At 35.9% G+C, this 26,894-nt stretch overlaps 4 protein-coding genes and 1 long non-coding RNA gene across 8 annotated transcripts; 3 read left to right on the top strand and 2 right to left on the bottom strand.

Moving 5' to 3' along the window:
* The first annotated feature begins 313 nt into the window (after positions 1-313).
* Positions 314-7,566, top strand: LOC107549776 (mesoderm induction early response protein 3-like). Its single transcript, XM_016230954.1, has 11 exons — positions 314-366; positions 1,034-1,058; positions 1,320-1,465; positions 1,592-1,726; positions 1,803-1,926; positions 2,246-2,319; positions 2,931-3,003; positions 3,082-3,227; positions 3,344-3,425; positions 3,511-3,609; positions 6,977-7,566. Exons 1-11 carry the CDS (start codon positions 358-360, stop codon positions 7,510-7,512), a joined length of 1,449 nt encoding a protein of 482 aa, XP_016086440.1. The 5' UTR covers positions 314-357; the 3' UTR covers positions 7,513-7,566.
* A 2,797-nt stretch (positions 7,567-10,363) lies between these two features.
* LOC107548364 (28S ribosomal protein S36, mitochondrial-like) lies at positions 10,364-13,359 on the bottom strand. Of its 4 annotated transcripts, none has more exons than XM_016229062.1 (5): positions 13,339-13,359; positions 12,487-12,552; positions 11,535-11,598; positions 11,015-11,223; positions 10,364-10,843 (listed from the first exon to the last, which is right to left on the bottom strand). In XM_016229062.1, exons 2-5 carry the CDS (start codon positions 12,535-12,537, stop codon positions 10,826-10,828), a joined length of 342 nt encoding a protein of 113 aa, XP_016084548.1. In that variant the 5' UTR covers positions 12,538-12,552; positions 13,339-13,359; the 3' UTR covers positions 10,364-10,825. The 4 variants fall into 4 exon arrangements, with proteins under 4 accessions (XP_016084548.1, XP_016084547.1, XP_016084535.1 ...); XM_016229061.1 differs by having other exon boundaries at positions 13,283-13,353; XM_016229049.1 differs by lacking the exon at positions 13,339-13,359 and adding an exon at positions 13,251-13,332.
* LOC107548400 (uncharacterized) lies at positions 12,571-15,399 on the top strand. The gene is made up of 3 exons (XR_001604469.1): positions 12,571-12,896; positions 13,386-13,562; positions 15,354-15,399. It is a non-coding gene; the product is annotated as an uncharacterized lncRNA (long non-coding RNA).
* Positions 15,400-15,404: 5 nt separating this feature from the next.
* Positions 15,405-21,262, bottom strand: LOC107549784 (DNA polymerase alpha subunit B-like). Its single transcript, XM_016230962.1, has 22 exons — positions 21,182-21,262; positions 20,839-20,964; positions 20,545-20,679; positions 20,364-20,426; positions 20,086-20,174; positions 19,774-19,926; positions 19,453-19,515; positions 19,292-19,346; positions 19,060-19,210; positions 18,775-18,968; positions 18,497-18,585; positions 18,185-18,337; positions 17,864-17,926; positions 17,703-17,757; positions 17,497-17,621; positions 17,295-17,333; positions 17,132-17,205; positions 16,924-17,032; positions 16,609-16,715; positions 16,393-16,449; positions 16,141-16,267; positions 15,405-16,040 (listed from the first exon to the last, which is right to left on the bottom strand). Exons 2-22 carry the CDS (start codon positions 20,918-20,920, stop codon positions 15,888-15,890), a joined length of 2,136 nt encoding a protein of 711 aa, XP_016086448.1. The 5' UTR covers positions 20,921-20,964; positions 21,182-21,262; the 3' UTR covers positions 15,405-15,887.
* Positions 21,263-21,382: 120 nt separating this feature from the next.
* Positions 21,383-26,279, top strand: LOC107548358 (DIMT1 rRNA methyltransferase and ribosome maturation factor). Its single transcript, XM_016229036.1, has 12 exons — positions 21,383-21,527; positions 22,676-22,749; positions 22,906-22,992; positions 23,106-23,167; positions 23,245-23,338; positions 23,695-23,744; positions 24,096-24,219; positions 24,304-24,396; positions 24,478-24,542; positions 24,641-24,704; positions 25,479-25,585; positions 25,678-26,279. The coding sequence occupies exons 1-12, from the start codon at positions 21,398-21,400 to the stop codon at positions 25,718-25,720; spliced, it is 993 nt and encodes a 330-aa protein (XP_016084522.1). The 5' UTR covers positions 21,383-21,397; the 3' UTR covers positions 25,721-26,279.
* The last annotated feature ends 615 nt before the right edge of the window (positions 26,280-26,894 follow it).

A 26,894-nucleotide genomic window follows, 5' to 3' on the forward strand; every position in this document is an offset into this window, starting at 1 on the left:
AGCAACTTAAACAGAAGTCATAATGCAATGCATGATGCAAAGCTCATAATAAGAGTCATAATGCTAAGCAAATTAGTAGTAGGCTATTACAATATGGTTAGCTACAATAATAGTCTTGCAAAAAGCACAAGAATGTGTATGACAAACCTGTATATAAAGGTGTAAATCTCAAAGCTAATTATCAAGTGTAACCCACATAGACTACTGTGTGTGAGGTCTATGAACAGCTTTAATCTAAAACCCGGTTCGCTGTAAACTTGTTTGAAAAGTGTGCCAAAAGTTCTGCGTCTATCATTGGCTCCCTATAGACATCCGGGTACTGCAGCACAGCCAACCTATGAGGCCAAAGACACCAATATGGCGGAGGTAAGCTGGATAGCTGGAAAAACTATTCGATTATAAATACATCTCTTTAACGATTTACTGTGTTATTGGGGACGTTCATTGATATATATGCGTAAAGTAGATCCTGTTATATATACGCCGGGGTTTATAGTAATAAGTGTGTAAAGCCGACGATAGTAAACCGGTTTAAATGAAGAGTGATCTATCAGGATCGGAGAGGCCTCTGAATCTCATCCCCGTTAGCTCACAGGGGGGAAAAACAAACAAACAAGAAAGCGTCGCCTGTAATTGATACATTACTCGATAGAAATGCCGTTTTCATGACGCGTTTGATTTGCTTTTTAGGCTTCATTGTGTTGTAATATATTGTGCGCATGCATGTCGGCTATTAACTAGCAGGAAAGGTTTGTTTATGGGGTGAGTCGATGGGATTTTGCAGTGTTAAGAGAGGATGGCAGTTTGGTTTGTGTCATTAATAAGTGTAGTTTTATTGCATTAATAAGTTTATAAGAAGGGACACATGCTTGTGCATTTACTGTCATGGGTTTTACTTTTAATGTTTGCACGCAAACGATGTCAAATTGAATATTCGCTTGGTTTCATACGTTTCTATTGCTGATCATTGCACTGTAATGTATTTTGCACAATGTGATAACCTATTTCTTTTTCTTTACATCTGTCTGCACAGGCTTCCTTTGGGAGTTCGAGCCCTGGTAGGCCTCATTTTCTATTTTTTATGTGTATTATTATTATTTTGTTAGTAGTATTGCAAGCTATAGATGACCAAAATGTATTTTTTCAGTAGCCGATACTGCTATCAAGAGGGCAAGATAGTTCATATAATAATGTAATGTCAGTTCTAATATTTTGAGCCATTTTTTCATTTTTGGGGAACTATTCATTTAATGCACAATTTCCATCATGTTGTACTAAATGTTGTACTAAAATCAGCCAATAAATTCCCCCCCCCCCAGTTGGCTCTTTGTCCTCAGAGGATCATGACTTTGATCCAACAGCTGAGATGTTAATTCATGAGTATGACGATGAGAGAACTTTGGAGGAGGAAGAGCTTTTGGAGGGAGAGAAGAATTTCAGTGCTGAATTGTCAGACCTGGAGAGGGTAACGTGCATTCATAACAATCCACTTTTTTTCCTCATTAAAAACTGTATGCATTGTGTTCCAATCTCTGGATAATTAGGGCCATATTTCTGCATTGTAACACATTTCTTTTTTTAACATGTATAGGAGGGGAATATGCCGATCGAGGAGTTGTTGGCTATGTATCGTTATGAGGCGCCAGTCAGTACAGGGGCGGGATCTAGCATGGACAGTTCCTCTGTTGAACTAGCTGATGATCTGCCTGACATGACCCTGGATAAGGTAATTGACATGATTTTGCTTCAGTGCTAGGGAAAATTGTCAACAAGATAAAATCACTAATGGTGTTCTGTTGCAGGAGGAGATCGCGAAAGATCTCTTGTCAGGAGATTATGAGGAGGAGACCCAGTCCTCTGCTGATGACCTGACCCCTTCTGTTACCTCCCACGAGGCCACAGACTTTTTCCCTAGAACACTCAGATGTGAGGAGGCTCATAACACTCTTTTACTAGTGTAGTTTGTGTGATTTTACATAATACTAAATTTCTATCTGAATGTTGTAGGCGTTTTATAGTTTAATAATTGTAATTTATTATAAACTTAAACAACGTAGAAAGTAGTCATAATTACATTTAAATGTATTAAATTGAATTAAAAATGTTTACACCGTGTACTTAAGCTTTATAGGTAGACTGCAGGGGAAAAGTAATAATTTCAAGCATATTTTCATATTTTGTCCTTTTTAAAGGTATATGCAAATTTATTTAATGGATTTTTTTTGATTGTTTGTTTGTTTTCCAGCCAGAGCAATATATGATGGTGATAAAGAATCTGAGGGGGAGGAGGATGGTGTAAGCAGTGAAGATTCTAAAAAGGTTAGTCTCATATATTCATACGTTGTACATGATTTTTGACATTCTCTTAATACATTAACACATTAATTATTCAATATATGTGTGTATGTGTATATATATATATATATATATATACACACACATATTACTGTGCAAAAGTTTGGGGTTAAGTTTTTTTTATATTTTTGAGAAAGTCTCGTTTGCTCACCAAGGTTGCATTTATTTGGCCAAAATGCAGTAAAACCGAAATATTGCAGATAAAATAAAACGACTGTTTTCTATTTTAATATATTTTCAAATGTAATTTGTTCCTGTGATTTTCAGCAGTCTTGAGTGTCACGTTTACTCCAATCTACAGTGTCACATGATCCTTCAGATATTATTCTAATATGCGTTTTGTGGAAACAACGATACATTTTTTGTTTCAGCATTCTTTGATGAATAGAAAGTTAAAAAGAACAGCATTTATTTGAAATAGAAGTCTTTTGTACAATATGCATATTTTTACTGTCACTTTTAATCAGCTTAATGCATATTTGCCCGAATAAAAGTATTAACTTCTTTAAAAAAAAGTCTTACTTTTTGATAATTAAATTAAGTCTTTTATTATTGGTTTTTGCTCTAAAACACAGGAAATAATGGTCGGATCTCAGTATCAAGCAGAAGTTCCAATGGGGCTCAGCCATTATAATGATGATGAAAAAGGTGAGTGCTTTATTTAAATTAACTGTAATTAAAATGATCACTGCAATCATGACCATTTTAAATGTGTGTTGTTTAAAGTGTACGAGGAGGAAGATCAGCTGCTGTGGTGTCCTGATGTGCTGTCAGAGTGTAAAGTGAAAGACTACCTCAGAGAAGCGCTGTCACAGTCTACAGATGACAGCACAGAGAATTCCACATTTGAACACATACGAGATAACGAACAGGTATGTGCTCTCTAAATACTCTCATTAATTAATATAATTAATGTGAAAATCTTTTGCCCATGTGAGAGCTGCTGCTATTGTTTTAATTGCATTTTTTCCTGTGACCTCCTTTCTAGGCCTTGTTGGAGCTTTTGAAATGTAATTACGACACCTGTGAGGCACTGACGCGATACCGCAGTAATGTGAAGACTTCGAAAGGTAGGCTGTTCAGTACAAGACCAGCTTGACATTTTTTGTACTTGTAATGCATAAATGTTCACTTCTCTTTATGTTGTTTCGATAGAAGAATCCCCACCGTGGTTAGAGGATGAATGTAGGAACTTTGAACATGCGCTGCAGATTTATGAGAAAAACTTTCATCTTATTCAGAAACACAAGGCAAGTAAATTATGTTGTCTTTTCCACTGGCTTCATCAACTGGAAGGAAGTGTTACTTGTTGCCAATGTTGTTGTTTTTTTTACACTACCATTCAAAATTTGGGTTTGGTGACTTTTTTTAAAAAATTATTTTTTTTAAGTCTCTTACCCTCACCAAAGCTGCATTTATTCAATAATAAAAATACAGTAAAAGCAGGAATATTGTGAAAATTTACTACAAAAAAAGAACCGTTTTCTAATTTAATATTTTAAAATGTAATTGATTTTATCAAAGTTTTTTTTAGACTAAAATATGTAATTTTATATTAATATTACATTAATGGTAACACTGTAAAATAAGGTTCCGTTAGTTAATGTACTAACTTACATGAACAAACTATGAACAATACATTTATTACAATATTTATTAATCTGTTAATGTTAGTTAATGAAAATACAGTTGTTCATTGTTAGTTCGTATTAATTCACAGTGCATTATCAATTATCACAGTGCGTTAACTAATGTTAACAAGCACAAATTTTTATTTTAATAAGGCATTAGTAAATTTTTTAATTAACATTAACTAAGATTAATAAATGCTGTAGAAGTATTGTTCATTCTTAGTTCATGCTAACTAAAGTAGTTAACTAATGTTAATTAATGAACCTTATTGTAAAGTGTTACCATATTAATATAAAAAATATGCATAAATTAGTATGCAGAGGAAACTGTGCATTAACTTATTACACTTTGGTTACACGTTACACACTTAGGGATGGGTTGGGTATCGCTTGGTTTTTTTTTTCGATACCGGTGCCAAATAAATGTTTTTAAAACCATAAATGACAGTGGATGACATTAAAGAATGACTGTTTTATTGAAGGAGAACAACAAAACTTTAAATTGAACAATGTATTAAAAGTTTAAGGTATACTGGAAAATATAAATAAATACAAAACACAGCAAATTAACATGAAAAATTCACAATAAAACCTAAGCCATCCAACCCAACTACAGTAATTTAACATTAACACTAAATAACAGTTACAGTACTAATAACGGCAAAGTAGTTGGTATCCTTGGTAGGGATCAGAGCATGTGAGCGAAGCGGAGCGGTGTGACGCTGCGCAACGTTTTCCGCTCTATGGACGTGTGCTCCACTCAGTCGCTCTAACCGCCCAAGCAAGCGCTCCGTTAATATTCCGCTCACACTCGCCGTAAACCAATTCCCGCTCACTTTTAGCCTGTAACCTAACAGAATCCTCAACTAAACACAAAGTCCTTTAAGACACAGATACATTCACCTTTAAAAACTTTTTAATTAACTTTTAAAATGTTTCTTTTGCTCGTTCGTTAGTTCATGGCTATACGCATGCTCAGTATATCAACTGCACTGCTTGTGCTCATCATCCGTTCTCTTTTCACAGCAGTTCAGTCAGTGGACTGGTTAATGGGATATTGGTTTATTTAGATTCAGAGGGATTGTCAGGCACGTTAAAAAATGTTAATAACTTAAGTAATTTGTGGATTAGTGCTTACTGGAAACGCACCGCACCTGCAACCGATCATCCAATTACAAAGATTCTAATTCTTAGTTCTGCATGATATGATGAATGGATGGTTAATTTTAACAGCAGATTCAGATTCAATTTAGAGCTGATCTGCACATCACTGCACATGTCTGCAGCGCATTACGGCTCCAACACATCCACCAGAGCTGATCGCAGCCACTCTAGTCGATGTTTGTGTTTATACCAGTGACCTCACGCTTCAGAAGCCGCTCTCTGCGCTGCTTCGCTAAAGATAGGCACCTAATTTATTTTTGATGGATGCCGTGTCCAAGCCGCACATAATTAGATAATTGAGGATGTATTTTAAACGACTAAAAAACAGCTACAAATCTTTTATTCTTGTCGTTCATAACTAGACTTTTAAGTCTATTAACTTTGTCTGTAGGCTACAGCACAAAAAAATAGGACATAGCAATAAACACAATTAAATCAGACAAAACATAACCATTCAGCCAACGAACCTATGGTAGAACCCTAAAAACATGGAAAATCAAGAAAAACAAGGTTGGACAGTCAAATATTGTGGTCTCACGAATCCAGTTGCTTCGCTCCTGGTGTTAGTTGGCACCACATGGAGGACGGAAAAAACCTGGTCAGAGCTGTAAGAGGTAACAATAACATAATATGCTGATCGTAGACTGCTTTTAAATGAACATTTATTTTTAAATCAAAAGATCTTCTTTGTCCAGATTAGTCTACACCAGGGGTGGCGAACTCCGGTCCTGGAGAGCCGCAGCCCTGCAGAGTTCAGCTCCAACCCTAATTAAAACTCACCTGGCTGTAGCTTCCTAGTAACTGTTCAGACCTTGATTAGCTTGTTCAGGTGTGTTTGATTAGGGTTGCAGCAAAACTCTGCAGGGCTGCGGCTCTCCAGGACCGACGTTCGCCACCCCTGGTCTACACTTTCTTAATAGCATAAACACAGGCTTTACTCCCTTCAAACTTGCATGGAATGTCACTTTTTCTGTCGCTGCAACTTCCTGAACGGAACACACACACACACGTGTCTGTCTGCCTGATGGAAAAAATGCATTTAAAACACGTTAATATTTTAGAGAATGTAGTTCATATTTGCATCATTAACGATTTATCTCATCCACCTGCGACTCACCCGTAATTAATCAGAATGGATTTTTTTATTACCTGACCCACCCGACCCGTGGATTATCCACAGCGCCCGTGGATATTCACTTTGCAGTGAATGGGTGCTGTCAGAATGAGAGGCCAAACAGCTGATAAAAACATCACAGTGATCCACAAGTAATCCATACAACTCCAATCCATCAATTAACATCATGTGAAGTAAAAAGCTGTTTGTAAGAAACTAATCCATCATGTAACTTCAGATGAATCCTCTAGCCATAATAGTGTTTTCAACAGTTAAAAAAAAAAAGCCATCTTGACTTAATTAGGAGAGAAATGTGCACAGATCAAGCACCCTTTACAAGTAAAAACAGTCCAAAACAAACAAATATGTTGGTGGATTTTGATATGAGAGGATGGACTTTTTAACTGGAAGAAGTGTTAGATTATCGCAATGTTTTTATCTGCTGTTCGAACTCTCGTTCTGACGGCACCCAGTCACTGCAGATGATCCATTGGTAAGCAAATGATGTAATGCTAAATTTCTCCAAATCTCTTTTGATGAAGAAACAAACTAATTTACATGGCCTGAGAGTGAGTAAAGTTTCAACAAATGTTAATTTTAGTGGGGGAACTATTCATTTAGCTCACTTAATTTCACCTTCATTTCAATAAAAAATGTAAACATTAATTTTCCCAAAAAAATTCTGTAGGAAATTAATTTTAATGAATATCAGCAAGGGTTTTTTTTGTCATACATCCCTGTTTTTTCCTCAAACATATCACAAAATTGCTTTCTTTACCCCTACTTGATCTTGCAGCCATTAGTAACAGCGTAGCAACTGTGTGCAATGGTCCAGGAGACATGAGCTGTTTAGACTCCCCGTACTTCCCCCCTCTGGAGAGTTTACACAGAGGAGCCCTGAACCATGATGATCAGCTCAGCTACACCACAAACGGAGACAGCGGCTGCCTCAACATGCTGGATTCCGGCTTCTATCGCTCAGACCTGAGCCAGATCAGCATGTGCAGCACCAAAGACCGCGAACGGCCCTCTAAGAGGCTCAAGATGGGCCTTTCGGAGCCCTTCATTAACGACGTGTCTGTTACTAACCTGGGTGTGGATTTCGAGGGCAGACGCACACATCGCATTACAGGGGCCACAATGGCGGTGTCAGTCACAGACTTCAGCAGCATAGGGAGCGGTGAAGCCAATGGTTTTCTCGGTTCTCATTCACGACACCACCAACACACTGCACTTCAGTCCGACTGACTCCCTTCTGCCATCCAGACACACATTCATCTGCTCACTGAATATTAGTTCTTTTTTAAATTAAAAAATATATCTATCTATATATATATATATATATAGCAAAACATTGCTATATATATATATATATATGAATATACTTTTTGGTAGTTTTTTTTGTTTTTGTAATATGACATCAGTGATGTCTTTATTGTACAGAGCTAAGAAATCTTGATTTCTCAAGAGTTTAAATAGCCATTTATTTTTCTGGTCCTTCAGATATTTAATATCCTTTATGTCTTTAGTGATATACAGTTAAACCTAAATGCTGGAGCAGAGAGCCGTGGTCTCTTACTGTACTCATCCCAACACCTGCATCTTTAAGTTTTACTGTCTCACGCAGAAGTTGCTGCCACCAAAACTGCATTTTTCATTGTTGTTGTTTTAGGATTTTTCATGTATGTTTGTTTCAAAAATGTGTATTTTTTTCAGTGTTTACACCACCCGCGATAGACTAAGCCTTGGGAAATGTAGCATTTTGTATATCAGGAAACTGGCTTTTGTCATTGAAAATAGTGATTGGAGCAAAAGTCTTACATGTTTAAACAAAGAGCACTTCTAGTCGCTGAAATGTTTTGCTGTCTTTTTTTTTTTTTTTAAGGAATCCTTGAGGTATCCATGTTTTTTATTATCCAAATGGGGTTTGGATCTCATTATTGGTTGGTGTTAGACTTAGGATGTTTTAAGTGTAAGCTTTAATAACTCAATTTATTGTGGTAGTCCGAAAATTTAATAGCTTGTTTTTTTTGGGGTTTATGCTTTTTTCTTTTTTAAATTGTTACAAAAAACTTTTTTCCCTTATATTTTTCTAAATTCTCAAATAGCATGACTGAAATTAACACAGATTTTTTTTTCAGCTGTGCACTGTAAAAAAAAGAAAAAAAAAGTTTTTGCAGTCCCCAAAGGTTTCTTTGTGTCCAAGATTTGGCACGCGAATAGTAATGTAACCTCCAATAACATTATATTAGACAGATTGGCTCTATAGGGCAGTCATCTGCACTTGTCAGTATTATCATAAGTCGTGTATAAATATTAGACTTTGAGAAGTGATGTTTTTGATTCCCCTCTGAGCTTATAAAGCTATTTAAATGCTACTCACTATAACAGGTTATTTTTTTTATTTTTTTTAAATCAATAACTTTTATCTTTGCTCCAAACTGCAAGCGCTTTAGTACCGATTGAACCAGTGTTATTTTTTATTTTCAGCTATGCATTATGTATATTTTATAGCTGCCAGGGGTACTGAGAACACCTGAATGTTAATTGAGCTAATTTGTTAATCACTTTTTACCTCTCTTTATGTTAAGCTCACTGGCTTAAGTTCTTTACCATTATTGTATATTGTATGCATGAAGCAGATTGGACTCTTGTTGATCCTTTTGACATATTTCAAGCTGATTAATATTAAATGCCAAAAAGCAGTCAGCTGTATCAAAACCGATACTGCCTCTGCGCTTGAGTCCTTCCTGCTATTTGCATTTTAAAACAACTTACCATAGAATAAATTTGTATACTAAAAGTATACTTTGATTAGTGTATTGCAGAATGCTGAGAAAATGTTATTGTTTATGGCAGTAATATGTAGATATGTATAGATTGTTGCACTTCTGTCTTACAACATCCATAGCTTATTTTTCCCTTTTTTTTTGTTTACTGCAGTAAGACGTCAAAAAGATGCATGCTGATGGTAGTCATTTGCAAAAAATACCACAGCATTGTTTTTTTGAGAGAGATGGAAAATTGTAGAAAATTTATGGACACTCCCATTTAAACCCATTTGTTCATCTCTTTGTTCAGTAGAGAGAAGAGTGTCATTGTTCACCGTGATTCTTACACCTGATACTTAACGGCTGCTATTAGTAATGTGAAGAGTCTATTTTCTATTGAATGCACTGCTGTTGCAATTATAAGTTGAGTTGAAAGTCTTGTGCATCTACATAGTTATTACATAGAGAAGTACTTGTTAGTAGCATGTTTGGAGCTGCGAATACAGACGCTGATTGAAATGGATCCATAGATGCCATTATTCCTTGACAGGGATTAGAAAGCACTACAGAGTTGTTTTCAGTATCTGTACATCCAGCAGTGAACTTTTATCATGCTCAACATACAAGTGTAGTACATATGTAGTACTTGGTGCTCATATAAAAAGTTTTTATTTTCATACTTTCAACCGTCTCTGCTCCTACTATTGTTTTAGTACTTTTTATGAATGATACAGTGAGTTTGCTGAAGTACATTGACAGTAATTGTACCCCCAAATATTGGCATAGTTTCATTTTAAAGACAAACTAAAATAACAATGTACAGGTTGTTTTGACCTATAGAAGTAAACATTTTACATCTTAAAAATATTGAGAGAAGTTTGGTAAATTGTCCTCTGTGGATTCGGGTGTGTGTTTTTTTATATATTTAATTTAGAAATGTAAAAGAATTATTAAATAAAGGTTTTCACATTCAACCATGGAGGGGGAGAACTCCGTGGTAAAAATCTGTGAATAAAACCAACCAATCCTATAAATGTATTTCCATATATACAGACAATCATTACATTTAATTACAGAATTATTCAGATATCTCTATTGTTTATATGTACATATAATTCTATTGCTTTTTGTTTGGTTTTTCATTATTTTGTATTTTTGTTGTACTTTATTACTTGGTGTAAAAAGCTCCAGAAATAAAAGCTTTGGAAACAAATGTGTGCTTATTTGAAAATAGCATGACATCCCTTCTCCACTATTTTAAGTGGAAGAAAAAAAGAAAAAAAAAAAAGAAGAGACAGATGGTGGTTGTGACTAAAAATAACCCAAGCTTTCAACAATGAGTAAATATTTGAATCATTCAAATCCACAATACTCCTAGTGATCCATTTTGTTCAGACCTGTAGAATATGCTGGCACTCGGATCAGTGCTTTTCTCTGACTCCAGAACACATAATGAAATGGAAGAGGAAATTCATAAACTCTGTTCATGATGGTCAGAAGAGGGGCTGGCCAGTACATCACAGAGTAAATGACAAGACAGACTGAAGAATAAGAAGGCAAAGAGTTCTGCATTTTAATGTTAAGTACAGAGCACCTGAATAATGAAACAACCAATCACAGGCTTAACTATCAAATAATAATCTGTATGTACAATTAAAACTAATTTATTTGGTTGGTTTGGTTTGCTATATGACATTATAAACTCCTCTTACACTGAGAAAAAAAAAGGTCAGGCAACCCATTTCTGCAAATAGAGTCTGATTGAATGAACTGGACAGACTAGACCACAGTCACTCTGGTCCACCACGCTGAAAGAAAGAAAGAAAAGAAGCTATTTTCAGTGGTTTGTCCATGTTCATGTCCATTTTTATTGTAAACATCACAGCATTAGTCTAAATTTCTTTACACAGAGTTACACAGTATTTAATTAACAAAATATTCTTTACTTTCTTGATTTGTAAAAACATGTGAACATGAACCTGAATGTAGTCCATTTCATCTAACGCAAGGGTTGTTCTGCGGTATTTCTGAGGGAGATCTCTAACTACATCAAGGCTGTCAGGGGTGCCAGGCAGTCGGCTGACGGGTCCCGGTGGTTTGGGTGGAGGTGATACGGATGTTGTAAGAGGAGGTGCAGATGGGGAGATCTGTGGGAGACAGGCTGCAAGCACATTCAGTGCCTCTTGCACTGGAAATACAGCACATGGAAAATATGTTACCAACAAAGTAGTGGTGAGCCAGCTTTAGAGTTTGCTACCATGATTTAAATACTAAATATCCATCTGAATGAATGAATGAATAAATGATATTCATAAATATCCATCTGCCACTATCGTTTAAAAAAATGATTGTTTGTTTGGTGTCTTGAATTTACTATGCTTGCTATTAAAAGCATTCTGCAGACTGCAGAGTGAAACATCTCATGTATTACACAAATAAAAATTATACTAAACTAAATTCAATGACAAAATTTAGGCAACATATGGGCTTGTTACTGACCATTTGGCCTAGGGATGCCATTCCGATCTGGAAATTTAATTAAAGGTGCACGAGGTCGCACAACCTGCAAATGAATAAATCTAATGAGAACAGTTGTGCATAAGTGACTTGTCTACAGCAGGGCTTCTGGAGGTTTTAAGAAAGTCAATTTAAGAATTCACACCTTTCTTTAGGACCTTTTTAAAGGCCTTTCCTCCCAAAGTATTGTTTTCTGTCAATTTGATCAAAATAAAGTGAGTTTAAAATTAAATCAAGAACAAATGTCTGCTAGTGGGCTCAGGAAAAAAAAAACATTCAAAGAAAAAACTGTTTTCACACCCCACTGACAGATATTTGCTCTCGTTTTAATCATAAACTCACTTCATTATGCTCAGTTTCTCAGAAAACCAGATTTTATATCTTTATTTTGCATCTCAAGTAAATGTATCCTGATTTAAGCACATTTGGATATTTCTATCAGAAGCCAAGACAAAATACTCTATTTTCTTTGCAATTTATACAACATTTGATGCATGACTATGAATTTAAGACTTTCTGTTCTGATTTAAGACGTTTTAACACTTTAAATTGTGGAAAGGTGAAGTACAACAGTCTTAATTAACCTGCAGAAACCCTGTAACTGTGCTTCATTCAAGAGACTGAACAAACATGAAAAACTTAGGCTTATTCTGAATATTTAGAGATTGCATTTTATTGTACATAATGCTTAATGTTCTGTTGAGATGACATTGTGGTTTACAGGAAAGAAAGAAAGAAATATACAGAGAAGAAACTTGGTTTGCCCACAAGGGCATCTGGCAAACCAGTGAAATGCATTTTGGTGAAGTAAACACACTCAAGATCAAAATGACTAAATACTAAGCAGATAAGTGATCACCGTTTCAACAATGCACCCATATGAACGAGATGTCACAGCAAAGCACTAAGTGTACAAGCTGAAGCGAGTGTTTACCTGCACGACCCGACTGGCCGCTGCCATCTTGCTACTCACTTTGCTTCCCATGACGACATCCGATCACTGCTTCCGGTTCAAACACAAACACAAACACAAGCGCGCACACACACACACACACACACACACACACACACAACCATAAAGAGTACATTAGCAACCTGAAGAGGGCGCGGTTGTATTATAACTTAAAGGACAAACGCGGCAAACCAACAGCGATTGGAAGTCTGAGTCGGTTCCGCAAATCGGTTCTTTTGAACAATTCGTTTAAAAGAACTGGTTCAACAATTATCTCGAATCCCTCAGACCGATTCTACAAACCGACTCAACTGATTCACTGAAAAGACTCGACCTAAAAAAAAACGTTTTGATCGCTTCTGCTTTTAGACTTGGCAACCAGGAGAGGCCATGTAAGGACTATCATAAAGGACAATGAATGCGTACGTGTTGTATTAATTATCTAGAATTAACTACAACCGTTATGTTTACTGATACAGTGCGAGTCTAGAGCAGAGAAGCTGTCACATTACTGAATCATATGGAATGAACTTGAAACAGGCATGTACATGCAAATGTATCTAATTAATGAGCTTTTATATCACACATCAATAATACATTACTGCAGCACAACGCAAAATTCATTGATTATACAATAGCTCATCCTGCTAACATTCATCACAAGTGGTTCTGCCTTTAAAACAATGCTACATTTCAAATCTATAGAGCCACGCTTCTTAATAAGCACAATAAACATACAGTCTTACCGACAAGACGCTATCTAGTATTGTATTATAACCTTATTTTTCCATGTTGACCTCCGAAATTCCGAAACACACTATACACTGTGCTAACAGTGGCCTGGCTGTGGCGGCCAATCCTTCATTTCTGCTCATGTTTAGTTTGATGCAGGTGGGCGGGGTTTCGAGGCTCACTCTGGTCACGTGACTGTCATGTGACGTCAAGACTTCCTGGCGGCAGTTTCAGACGGGGCTGAGGTCGCGCTGCTCGGAATCGTGCAATTTAAAAAAAGGAATATCAGTAAACAAAAGCCGCAACAGAAAGAACAAGAAGCGACGGTAAGTGAAACAAGTTGTTTAAATACGTTAAATATATTGTTTTTTTTTTATATCCTTATCCGGTAATTATAACAGGGTCGCTACGGGGTTTGGAAGAGTATGGATTTTGATTTAAGTATTTTACTGGTCTGGAAAAGTATGGAAAAAAAGAAAGCAAAGTATGGAAAAATATTTGTGTTTGCAGTTTTTTATAATAGAAAACTAAGAATTTAATGAAAATAAATGTACTGTACAAGAAGTGAGTTTTCATGGCAGCTGTTAAGTGATTCTTTAGTGATTGTCAAATACCACTGAATTAATTCAAAGTGCACTTTTCATTATGCAAAATGCAGGTTATAATCGTATTAGGTTTCTTCTCATGATATTCTTAGCACCGTACATAGCCTCAAGGACCTTTGCAAAAAAATAAAATATACTGACATTTATGTGCGCACAAGAAACCATTAAACTTAGCATTTAGGACAATACACACTGAGGCACCTCTTGTGCCATCAGCCCATTTCACAGTGTGTTTTTTTGGCCTACACAAAGTATGCGTTAAAGAGACATAAGGCCTTGAAATATGGCATACTGCCCTAACGAAAGCCAAATTTTAAATACTTTTTTTACAGTACCTGTCTTTTTTATAAACCCTTGAACTTGGCACATTTTATGCCATCAGCCCATTTCGTGTCATGGTTTCTCCGCCGCCACAGAGGATGTATTCAATTGGACATTGGATATTAGAGGTACTACCATAAGAAAAGACAAATTTTGAGCAAGTAGATCTCTGTTAATTCATATGCATCCATTTTCTCGTTTTATTCATAGTAGGATGGCAGTGATGCACAAAGGAAATAGGTTATTTAAAACTAGAAATTGTAATACGTAAGCATGCAATAAATTCCCATGCACATGTGAAGAATTTCTCGAGGGCACAAAAAGTTTCTTGTGTGCATGTAAAGTCTTTGTTTTTTTTTATACACTTTTATTTTAGGGGCTCTTTATGTTGTCACTTAGAGAAAATCAATGGAAAAAAACTTGAGAAAATAAAAAATATTTACAGATGGCTGTACTATATATAAAATATAAAGTTGAAAATCAGGGCCGTTGCTAGTGGGGTGAAAGGTGGTGACGACTATAGGGGCCCATGGCTGAGGGGGGCCCCCCGGCGATTTCAACCGACTGCCCAAGGCCAGCATAAAAAGACGGCCTGCGCATCATCACGAAAGCTTATCAGTTGCACGTGTTTTAAGTCTTACCAATTTAAGCATTCAAAACAGTTTAAAGCATTCAAACACAAGACGTGGAAAAACTCAACTGAGAGTTCGGAGCACACGGAGAGCCGCGCAAACACCGATCTGAGCTCTGCTGCGCTTCCTCCCGTGCCTGAACGAACAAATACACCTCACCGGTTTAAACATACAAACACAAAAAGACATGAAAAGCTTAATTCAGCACCACAGCGCGCACTCAGAGAGCCGCGTCTCACAGCCCTTGAACACCGAATTGAGTTTTGTCTTGCTCTTGAAACGACAAATACGTACAACATTGTCACAATACCTGTCTTTGCGAGCATCCTCAAAAAAATTGTCAGTTATGTCTTAAGTGAAAGTAAACAGTTGAGAAAGAAATCGAATGTGTACCATTATATTGGATGCATTGTCTCTTAAAGTGACCGCACCTAATTTACTAGCTGCTGTCAGTGTCCATAATGTTAATACAGTTTCTGTACCTAGACACCTACAAACTTGAAAAATCTTAAACATTGTTTAATTTGTATATTTGTGCTATTTACACAATTTCAAACAGGGCCCACGGATACAACCTGCACCGGGGACCCACAAACCCCAGCTACAACTAAAGACCTGTATGAACACAGTTCTCCAATGTATGTAATTTACCTGTAAATGTGCTCACTGTTACTATGTTCAGAGTAATGTATATTTAAGCTTTTTGTCACGGCTCAGTTGAGAATGTTTTAAAAGCACTCTGAATATAAGAAATGTTGTTTACCAATTAATTTACTTTTTAAAATAAAGTTCTGGCTGATCCTTCAATAAAGGTTGATATATAACCACATTCACCACCAGCTGTACATCTGTAATGCCATGCATTTAGGTGAAACAGGATATTCAACAAGTAAAAAGGCCATTCCACACAGAATCAAGCCAGACCTGAATGCTTAAGGGCTAGTTGGCTTTTCGATTAACATTATCTATTAACATTACCTTTTACAAAGTATTTTATTTTCCAGCCACTTTAAGTGAAAAGTTTTAATACAGACATAAAAAAAAATACAGACATGATTTAATAAAGTTCAAGCAGTAGAAAGGATCAATTGTATCATATTTTCACCACCTGTCCTGCAATACATGGGCTCACTCTCTTCCCCTCCACCAGCACAGGGTTTGGCTGAATGAGTAACCTTCCGTAAGTCCCGCCCACCTGTCCTTTAGTGAGACGGCCAGGATTGACACACACACAGCCAATCACATCCTGAGAAATAATGGAAAATTAGTTTTCCAGTCAGAATTGAAATGACCTTTTATTTGACATGGTATATAAATAAACATGTCTGAAAATGTGAGTGATTTACCTTGATGAAATACCGAAGTTCAGAAGGAACGATAAGAATATCAGGAGTGAGGTTCATTTGGCTGAATTGTTGAAACTTGTCATAATCCATGTTAACTTCCTCCGCAGGAGGATAGAGAGGATAATAGCTAAAAGAACAATGAAATGAAATCTCAGGAGCAGCAGAGAAGAGCACAGACAAACAACATTTTACTACTAATTAAACCGGAGATCATTTCATTTGAAAGATGAGAAATGAATGTGTTCTACAAACCTCCTCTGGGTCAACATGTGTTTCATGATCCGTGTGAAACGTTCCGTGCCCGTGCCACTGCAAAAACCATAATTATACCACAAATCAGTGCTTGTGCTCACTCATTCCTCTGACATTATTTTTAAATCCACTTAATGTTAATGAAATAATGTAAGTTCATATGTTAGTTGTAGGTTGTTTTCATGCTAGAATTACTAGTTGGTTCAGTATTTTTACCTGCTGATCTCTTCAGCTCCCATATGAAACAAAATGTCTGTAGAGGTCAGGCCAAATGTCACATTACTGATGAGGAGCGTGCAGGGGTCAGAAGCTAAGGTCACTCGCTAGGGGTGGAAAATGTATATTGGACAACAAGAGTAGAAAAAGAAACGGTTTAATTATTCAGGTAAAGCATTAAGACTTATTAAATAAAGCCATGTCTTTCTAATTAAGTTTGCCCTGAATCACACAAATGATAAAATATTAATCACCAGCACTTAAAAATAAAGAGGACGGCCAGTTACATTCAAAGCATGTAGCTAATCATCTCACCGCTGAATCATCTTTGCTGAGGTTGCTCAGGTTGAAGGGTGGCTGAGGATAAATGTAATGATGATGGACATCCCTCTGAGACGGCACAAACACCAACCTGCATCCCGACCTATAATAAAAGAATGCGTGCAATGAAAACACGGTTGTACATTGTGAGCACTTTCTATAAAGATGTGAAGAAAAAAAAAATATATATATATATACAAACCCTTTGGTTCCTTCCACTATGCTATCCACACATCTCTTGAAGATGGTTTCAAATGTTTCCGTTACCTGGTTTTTCTGTTAAAAAGACATCATGTGGTTAAATTTGTGGCCATTATGAAAAATTTTAATATAGGAATTTCAAATACATATGAAATCTGGATTACCTCAATCTGCTCATGTTTGGAATCAACAAAAGGCCCAAGCTGTAAGAGAAATACAGTTAATTATTAGTCAAGGTTCCACAGATTTAAATACATTTAATTAAAATGTCCATAAAAGCAGTCACACGGTTACATGAATTAGGTTGTCACAATTGTAGATTGTTGGACTAAAACACAACAGAAATGTGTCTAAAGCTGTACCCACCAGAATGCACACATCAGGCCGATCTTTATTGATGATAGTAATGAGGTCAATCAGAGGGTCATAGGTCAGACTTTCAGAGGGGGTGTACGGTCCACAAGCCATCACGACCATCACAGGCTCAGACACTGAAAAAGTGTGTTATGAAGGGTATACTGTGAGCATTGATCTCAACAGTGATGTTCTTGATATATTTTTACTAATCTTACCTTCATCCATTTCTTGTTTCACTTCAGGAGGACAGTGAAAAGGCAGGGGAATACCCTGGTGGAGAAACAAATCACAGAATAAATATCATAACTCATTATTCAACAAATTCTAACCTATTCCAAACAGGTTTCAACTAAAGAGAGTCATATGCGAGAGATACCTCATATAATTTGGTAGCAACAAACGTCTCCCCAGAGGGGTTCATACCTTCCATGACAACAACCTACAAAAGAGAGTAAGAGAATGTTGCTAATATAGATAATAATGTATGCCAAACACATTGCATGATTAGAGATGCGGGAAAAAATACTTTTTCCAATACATGTTCTTTCTCAAATGAAAAATTATTAATTTTAGGTTCATTATTAATAATTCTGGTTCATGCAATTATATGCAATATAATATCACTTAGTAATAAGATGAAGATGAAAACATATATATAAGAAAAAAAAATGCATCAAATTGTAGGCATGTATCTCACCTGTCCAGGAAAAAGTGAGAACTCTTTGAGCTCAGACAGATCCACAGGCACCTGTCTGCCCCCCTGTTCCTGTCCGGTCTCCAGCAGCACAGATTGGGCATTGAGCTTCCCGTTACTGTCACAACACACTTGACCCAGCACTGTGATGCTATCCTGCAAGAGAGAAAGAAAATGAGATCAGTTAGTTAAAATGGATACACACACACTGCAGAATTAACTTTTGTAGATAAATATTTTCCTTTTTATCACTTCGAGAATATAATTCTTTAGCCTCTTTTGCTTATTTAGTCATGATGATGTCTGTGCTTGTACCTGAACAGGTAACGAAACTGCAGAGAATTCCTCTATGTTAAAACGACTCCGGAGTTCTTCTCCAAGTTCTTCAATCTTTTCAGTCAGAACTATAGATGAGATAGAGAACATCTATAAATATCTAAAAAAGACAATCTGTATGTTTCATGCAACACACACACAAATCTACATCCTGCCATGCAGGTTAGAACGGTTTCAGTAATTGTGGAAGAATCCACATCTAACATAATGCACATTTAAAAAAGAACAATGCTTTGTCAATGAGAACACGGCCTCACCGTCCCGCACGTCTCTCAGTCTCTGGAACATGTATTTGTAGCTGCTGATGAGTGAATTCTCTCCTCCTTCCAGCATCTCGACCCTCACAGAGCTCTGTCCTTTACCCGTCCAGCGAGGACCCTGCACTGCCCCAAACGACGAAACCACCTCTCCTCGCCCACCACGCATGCCATATTTTTGAGAAGGAGTTGCACTACACAAACACATAACACAACTTTATAAGCAGTCACACGGTTACATGAATTAGGTTGTCACAATTGTAGATTGTTGGACTAAAACACAACAGAAATGTGTCTAAAGCTGTACCCACCAGAATGCACACATCAGGCCGATCTTTATTGATGATAGTAATGAGGTCAATCAGAGGGTCATAGGTCAGACTTTCAGAGGGGGTGTACGGTCCACAAGCCATCACGACCATCACAGGCTCAGACACTGAAAAAGTGTGTTATGAAGGGTATACTGTGAGCATTGATCTCAACAGTGATGTTCTTGATATATTTTTACTAATCTTACCTTCATCCATTTCTTGTTTCACTTCAGGAGGACAGTGAAAAGGCAGGGGAATACCCTGGTGGAGAAACAAATCACAGAATAAATATCATAACTCATTATTCAACAAATTCTAACCTATTCCAAACAGGTTTCAACTAAAGAGAGTCATATGCGAGAGATACCTCATATAATTTGGTAGCAACAAACGTCTCCCCAGAGGGGTTCATACCTTCCATGACAACAACCTACAAAAGAGAGTAAGAGAATGTTGCTAATATAGATAATAATGTATGCCAAACACATTGCATGATTAGAGATGGGGGAAAAAATACTTTTTCCAATACATGTTCTTTCTCAAATGAAAAATTATTAATTTTAGGTTCATTATTAATAATTCTGGTTCATGCAATTATATGCAATATAATATCACTTAGTAATAAGATGAAGATGAAAACATATATATAAGAAAAAAAAATGCATCAAATTGTAGGCATGTATCTCACCTGTCCAGGAAAAAGTGAGAACTCTTTGAGCTCAGACAGATCCACAGGCACCTGTCTGCCCCCCTGTTCCTGTCCGGTCTCCAGCAGCACAGATTGGGCATTGAGCTTCCCGTTACTGTCACAACACACTTGACCCAGCACTGTGATGCTATCCTGCAAGAGAGAAAGAAAATGAGATCAGTTAGTTAAAATGGATACACACACACTGCAGAATTAACTTTTGTAGATAAATATTTTCCTTTTTATCACTTCGAGAATATAATTCTTTAGCCTCTTTTGCTTATTTAGTCATGATGATGTCTGTGCTTGTACCTGAACAGGTAACGAAACTGCAGAGAATTCCTCTATGTTAAAACGACTCCGGAGTTCTTCTCCAAGTTCTTCAATCTTTTCAGTCAGAACTATAGATGAGATAGAGAACATCTATAAATATCTAAAAAAGACAATCTGTATGTTTCATGCAACACACACACAAATCTACATCCTGCCATGCAGGTTAGAACGGTTTCAGTAATTGTGGAAGAATCCACATCTAACATAATGCACATTTAAAAAAGAACAATGCTTTGTCAATGAGAACACGGCCTCACCGTCCCGCACGTCTCTCAGTCTCTGGAACATGTATTTGTAGCTGCTGATGAGTGATTCAGTATCTGTAAGGATCACATAAGCAGTATACAAATCAAGAAGGGAAACATAGGGGGTCTTATTTATTAAGGCATCTCAGGAGATCTCAGAATAACTATGTTGCAGTTATCATGTTTTGCACACTTGTACTAACTTCATGTTCAAACTGGTCCAGGTTATCAAGAGTGAGCGGCAGCTGGTCTTTACTGGAGCTGAAAGCAAACCACTCAAATACGATCTCATCCCCCTTCAGCCTGCGACACAAACACTGCTCCAACACTACAAGAGACAATTATTACAGTATATCACCATCATAAGAGTGTAATGTGTATGTATATATAGACACACACACACACACACACACACACACATAGTGAATTTATGAAATAAATGATATTAACAAAAATATAAACAACAAATAAGAAACTTGACATTTACTTTTATCCACAGTGTCATTGTTGAAGGCTATGTTGAAAGTGTCCAGTTCAGATTTGATGTCCTCTGCAGTGACTGATGCCATTGTTGTTGTGTCCTCTGATGTTCAAAAATTCAGAATCTGTAACACTAGAACAGAATAAAGAAGATGCATACATGTTCCGAATAACAGATTTCATCAGTCGCAATGTTAGAGTCCCGCTGAATAAAACACTGAACTGGCGCTAAACACAACAACTTAAGAACCTATTTTGCTTTCTAAATACAATTTTATTCAGCGGAATATAAAGCTCCAAATAAAAAAAATGATCTTCAACACACATTATATTATCATTTGAAAGCTTACCTTCTATATTAATATAAAAACTCCGTTGTCATATTCATCAACAGTCTTTGTATCACGTTCAGATTGCCGCGAAAATGTCCCCGCAACAACAGCTCTAAAAAGGTCACTTCCGGTTCCTCCACGCGTCCTCCACGACGCCAGAGGGAGCTTGAGGCGGTCAACTGAATTTCCGAATCCGATCAGCTGAAAGGAACCGAAGTTGCTACACGTGTTTATATGATAGCGCGAACGTATTCACACATTTGTACTGTATATTGCAGTTTAGAATCTCAAACATTATTTATCAAAATGCCGAAGGTTAAAGCTGAGAAAAAATCTCGACAACACCAGGAGGTGAAGAGTCAAGGTAACTTAGCTTACGGTCGTCTTTTGTACTGCATGCTAATGACTAAGAAAACGATGCCTGTTTTTCGGACCATAAAGAATGTGGCATTGTGACATTATTTCCATCCGAAGTGACATCGCTGTAACGCATCATGTAGCTACGTTTTACATTTATGTAAAAGTAAAGGCATAATCTGGAAAACCAAGACTTGTGAATTATAGGGAATAATATTTTGAATATGATACAGTTGGTTTGACACCTTTATCTCAAACGTGTCAGAGTTTAATTTAAGTGGGTACAGTATATAAAACAACAAATATGGTTTCAGTGCTATATATAAAAACAGTAAAGGCATAATCTGAAAAAACAAGCCTTGTGCATTACATTGAATAATATTTAGATATTTTTATAGTTGTTTTGATACCTTTATCTCAAACTGTGTCAGAGTTTAATTAATTTAACTGGATACAGAATAATAAACATGACAAATATGGATTCAGTACTGTATATTAAAACAATAAAGGCATAATCTGGAAAACCAAGACTTGTGCATTATAGGGAATAATATTCTGAATATTTTACAGTTGGTTTGATACCTTTAGATCAAATGGTGTTGTCGTTTAATGGATTTATATTATTGCATACATTAAAAGTTGTAAAATTATTATAAAAAACATAAAATTGTAATTCCAAAAACAGAGCTTTGTGCAATAACAGCTATGTTTCCCCGAACATTTTAGTATTGGTTTTATATTATAATCTCACATAGTTAAATTGTTTAATTAATTTAAATGGTAAATATATATTTTTTTAATTCCTAGAAATTAAGACTTGTGCAACATAAAGGGCATATATTTATGTCTATCTGAGTTAGTTTGGGCTCAAAACATAAAAGCTGCAAAGAGTTTAATTGGCAAAAAACCCGAATGTCTAATGAATGTCAAACTAACTTTACCGCCGTTTACATTTGATTCTCTCTCTCTCTCTCTCTCTCTCTCTCTCTCTCTCTCTCAAGCTCAAAGTTTATTTGCTTAATTGTCATGCCAATAATATCACAAGGTTGGAAATTTGTCTTATTTGTCTTTGTGGGCTATTATTGGACGTTTAAAGTTTGTTAGAATCCACCGCTCATAAACAATAAAGCATTAATGTTTCTTGATCTGTTTCAGGAATTATGTTCAATACTGGTATTGGTCAGCATATTTTAAAAAATCCTTTGGTTGTCAACGGCATCATAGAGAAGGTCAGTAATGTGACTTTTTCTTTCAAAATTTTCATTTTATATTTCTGGCAATTCATCTTTCTTTTAAAGAAAGTAACATCTCTCTGAATGTGTCACCACATTGTAACAGCACAAAATAATTAGTTGTGTTGATTTAATACAAAAGTGTCATTGCAGGCAGCATTACGACCAACAGATGTGGTTCTGGAAGTTGGTCCTGGAACGGGTAACATGACTGTCAAACTTCTAGAGAAAGCCAAGAAAGTAAATATGTTTCATTAAATGTTTATTGCTGGATTTTAACTAGTGATTCATTTATTTATTTTTATTATTATTTTCCCCCAAATCATAATTACTCCATTTACAATAATTCAAAGGTAGTTGCATGTGAGTTGGACACCAGGCTTGTCGCTGAGCTTCAAAAAAGAGTTCAGTGCACGTAAGTGTTTTTCGTACACATTCACTGCCACTGTTGTCAACACCTGTTTGATTGAAAAAAATCTGTTTTCAATGCAGTCCAATGCAAAACAAGCTACAGATCCTCATAGGGGACGTTCTCAAGACAGAGCTCCCCTTTTTTGATGTCTGCGTGGCTAACTTGCCTTATCAGGTATTGGTTTAGAGATTTGTTTGTGCTGTAGATCTGTCTTCAGAGTTGCTGGTAACACTTTACAATAAGCTCCTATTAGTTAATGTTAGTTAATACGTTAACGTTCAGCAACACATTTGTTCCAGTATTTGTTAATTTTTTAAACGTTATTGAAAAAAGATTTAGTTTTTAGTTCCTATTAGCTCAGGTCCAATAGATAATATTAACAGATTTGATTTTAATAATGTGCCGTATTTGTAAATGTTGAAATTATCAATAACTAAGACAAATGAATGCTTTAGAAGTATCTGTCATGTTAATGTATTTAACAAATGAAACCTTATTGTAAAGTGAGATTTTATTTAATTTTTTTCTAGATATCATCACCTTTCGTGTTCAAGCTGTTACTTCACAGACCGTTTTTTAGGTAAGAAATTGGAGAAACCGTTTTTATCAGGCTGGTTCAGTAAATGTGAGTGTAGAATAGAGTAAACAAACTACTCTAAAAGATGATTCACTCCTTAAACTGAAAAATGGGACTTACATTCCTACCTACTTCTATTATATTGATCATTATGGTTTCTTCCATTCACATTTGTACAAGAGGCTCATTTGCTCCCAATTATACAATCTACGACTTTACAAAACCAGTTAAAACCCACTGCATTGCAATGGAAAATAATAATGAAAAGTAACATCTGTTGCAGAGATGAGAAGTTATCACCATGTCAGTAATAGTGGTGGTTTGAGTTGAGTTTTGTATTTATTCTGTCTGTAGGTGTGCTGTGCTGATGTTTCAGAGGGAATTTGCCATGCGGTTGGTAGCTAAACCAGGAGACAAGCTATACTGCAGACTGTCCATCAACACACAGCTCTTAGCCCGCGTGGACCACCTCATGAAGGTCAGTGCCTGTTCAGATTAATTTAATGTATTCTCATTATTATTCATATGTGAAATCATATACTAAAATGCTATGATCATGAAGGTGGGAAAGAACAATTTCAGACCACCTCCAAAAGTAGAGTCCAGCGTGGTGAGGATAGAGCCTAAAAATCCTCCACCGCCAATCAACTTCCAGGTAAGTGTCCTTAATTTAAGTGTGTATGACTGACTGAGCAGTTATTGGAAATAATATAATCTTGTTTTTCCACATTTATAGGAATGGGATGGTCTTGTCAGAATTGCATTTGTCCGAAAGAACAAAACACTCAGTGCTGCCTTCAAGTAAGACATCCCTATATAGTGTTTTTGTTGAGCGATCAATAGTAATAAATTCAAGCAGCTGGTCAGTCGTGATATTGAATTGACGTTTTTTTTTGAAGGTCTGCTGCAGTCGAACAGTTATTGGAGAAGAACTACAGAATCCATTGCTCAGTGCACAACATAGTGAGTCTGCTTCACTTTGACGCTTTAAATATACTTGACCTGAGACACCTTTATATTCATGGCTTTTGTGGGCCTTAAAAAGTCTTAATTCTCCCTTCCCAAAAAATATGGCTTTAAAAAAGGTCTTAAATCAGGTCAGAAAGTCCTAAATTCATAGTCATGGCATTAGATGTTGCATACATTGCATTAATATCTTCGTTAGTATTTTGTCTTGCTTTACAGTACAAATATCTAAATAGCCTTAAATCAAGGTACATTTAATTAAGATGCAAAATGAATATCCTTGAAGTCTGTTTTCTGAGAAATTGACAAAATGAAGTGAGTTAATGAGTAAAACACACAAACGTCTGTCACCTTTTTTTCCCTTCGAGTTAAGCTGATTTTTCTGAGCCCATTGGCAGTTTCTCAGAAAGCAAGACATGTTGTCTCGTATGTCATTCTGCTTCTCAAGTAAATGTCTTGATTTATCTTAAATCTTGATTTAAGATTTAGATATTTGCACTGGAAAACAAGACAAAAATACTGAGGATGAACATGAGTTTTTGCAGTGTGCTATGAAGGTACAGTAAAAGTTATTTACATATTCTAATTAAGGTATTTTTTGTAAGAAATATTTCTATTTAGAAAATCGTTTTGACATTGTGTTTCATTTATTTTATTCCTTAAATTTTCTTTAAGTGGTCTTAAAAAGGGTCTTGGAAAAAGTCTTAAATTTACTTTCATAAATCCTGCAGAATCCCTTCTATTAAAATACATTTCCAAATTGTATTGCAGGTAGTGCAACAAGATTTCAACATCACTCAAAAAATTGAAAGCATCCTTCAAGAGTCGAATTTTAGTGACAAGAGGGCACGTTCCATGGATATAGATGATTTTATGGTGTAAGTATGACACTTCATAAACAATACTTTTTAATCCTTGTTCTTTGGGGGGTGTTTTGTTAAACATTTTCTGCATCCATATTTTACGGTAGGCTTCTTCATGCGTTCAACTCCACTGGGATACACTTCTCCTAAGACTTAAGAAACAGGAAACAGCTACTAGGCTGACAGGAAGTGATGTCACAATCTTCTCATATTCTGGTTGATGCTATGTGAAGAAATGAATTATATTTCTTTTCAATGGACATGCAGTGAGACCCCTAATCACTCAGGCTGGAAATGTTTTGTGCCTTTCATGAACATCATTCAGATGTAAAACTGGTGACTATTAAGAGGATTTGAAGAGGACATCTTGGGTTTTTATTACTTATCTTTTTGTACTTGCTCTGCAGTTGTGAGTACACCAGTTTACTCTTCATATAACTGAGGTTGTCATAAAGAATGTTAATCTTAATCCCCATCAATCTCCGCATTTAATACACAACATACTCTCTTACCCGCTGTGTACTGCTAAATACTGATCTGTCAAAGTGAGAAATGATAAACTGCTAACACTTTACAGTAAGGTTCAGTTGGTTAACCTTAATGTGTTTATCAGCTGGCGTGAACTAATTGATGGCATTTTCACAGCATTTTGTATCTTAATAATGTTAATTTATAAATATTGAAATTAATTTGATTTAGTTTATAGTGAAATAACTAAAGTTATACAGTCTGTAATGTTAAACTTGTATTATATATAAAAATTAACTTCAATTAATAAATGCTGTAAAAGTATTATTCTGTGTTTGTCCATGCTAGCTATTCCTTTAATGTTAAGTTGGAACTTATTGTCTAGTGTTACCTAGAAATCTTTATTAACATTCAGGTAAATGTAATATGTAAATTTTGATGTACAAATATAATGACTAATTATGTAATAGGTGATTGACCTATTCTCAGATTCATTTAAGGCATGTTTCTTAGAAAAGTTTAGCTGTACAAGAGCAATAAAACCATAAAAAAATGTTTTGTTAACTTCATTTAATTTAAAATCAAGAACAGAGTCTGTATACATCTACATACAGATCTTTGGACTTAAATTGTGATGTCAGTGAAGCTGAGTTTCAGATCCTCCTCCTGTTTTGATGCAGGAGGAAAGTTAAAGATGGAAGTCTGAACTTCAGAAAAGTTGCTTTGATGCAACGAATGCTTAAAATTATTATTTTTTTAGCTGTATGATAAGCAGCACTTGTGTAAAATCTTGATTCAAAGCTTTTGATTACATCATGGTAGGCTTACCCATACTCTTCAGGGAGGTGAATGCTTT

The sequence above is a fragment of the Sinocyclocheilus grahami genome, unplaced genomic scaffold, assembly GCF_001515645.1.
Source record: "Sinocyclocheilus grahami isolate Dianchi unplaced genomic scaffold, SAMN03320097.WGS_v1.1 scaffold16.1, whole genome shotgun sequence".
NCBI classification, from domain to species: domain Eukaryota; kingdom Metazoa; phylum Chordata; class Actinopteri; order Cypriniformes; family Cyprinidae; genus Sinocyclocheilus; species Sinocyclocheilus grahami.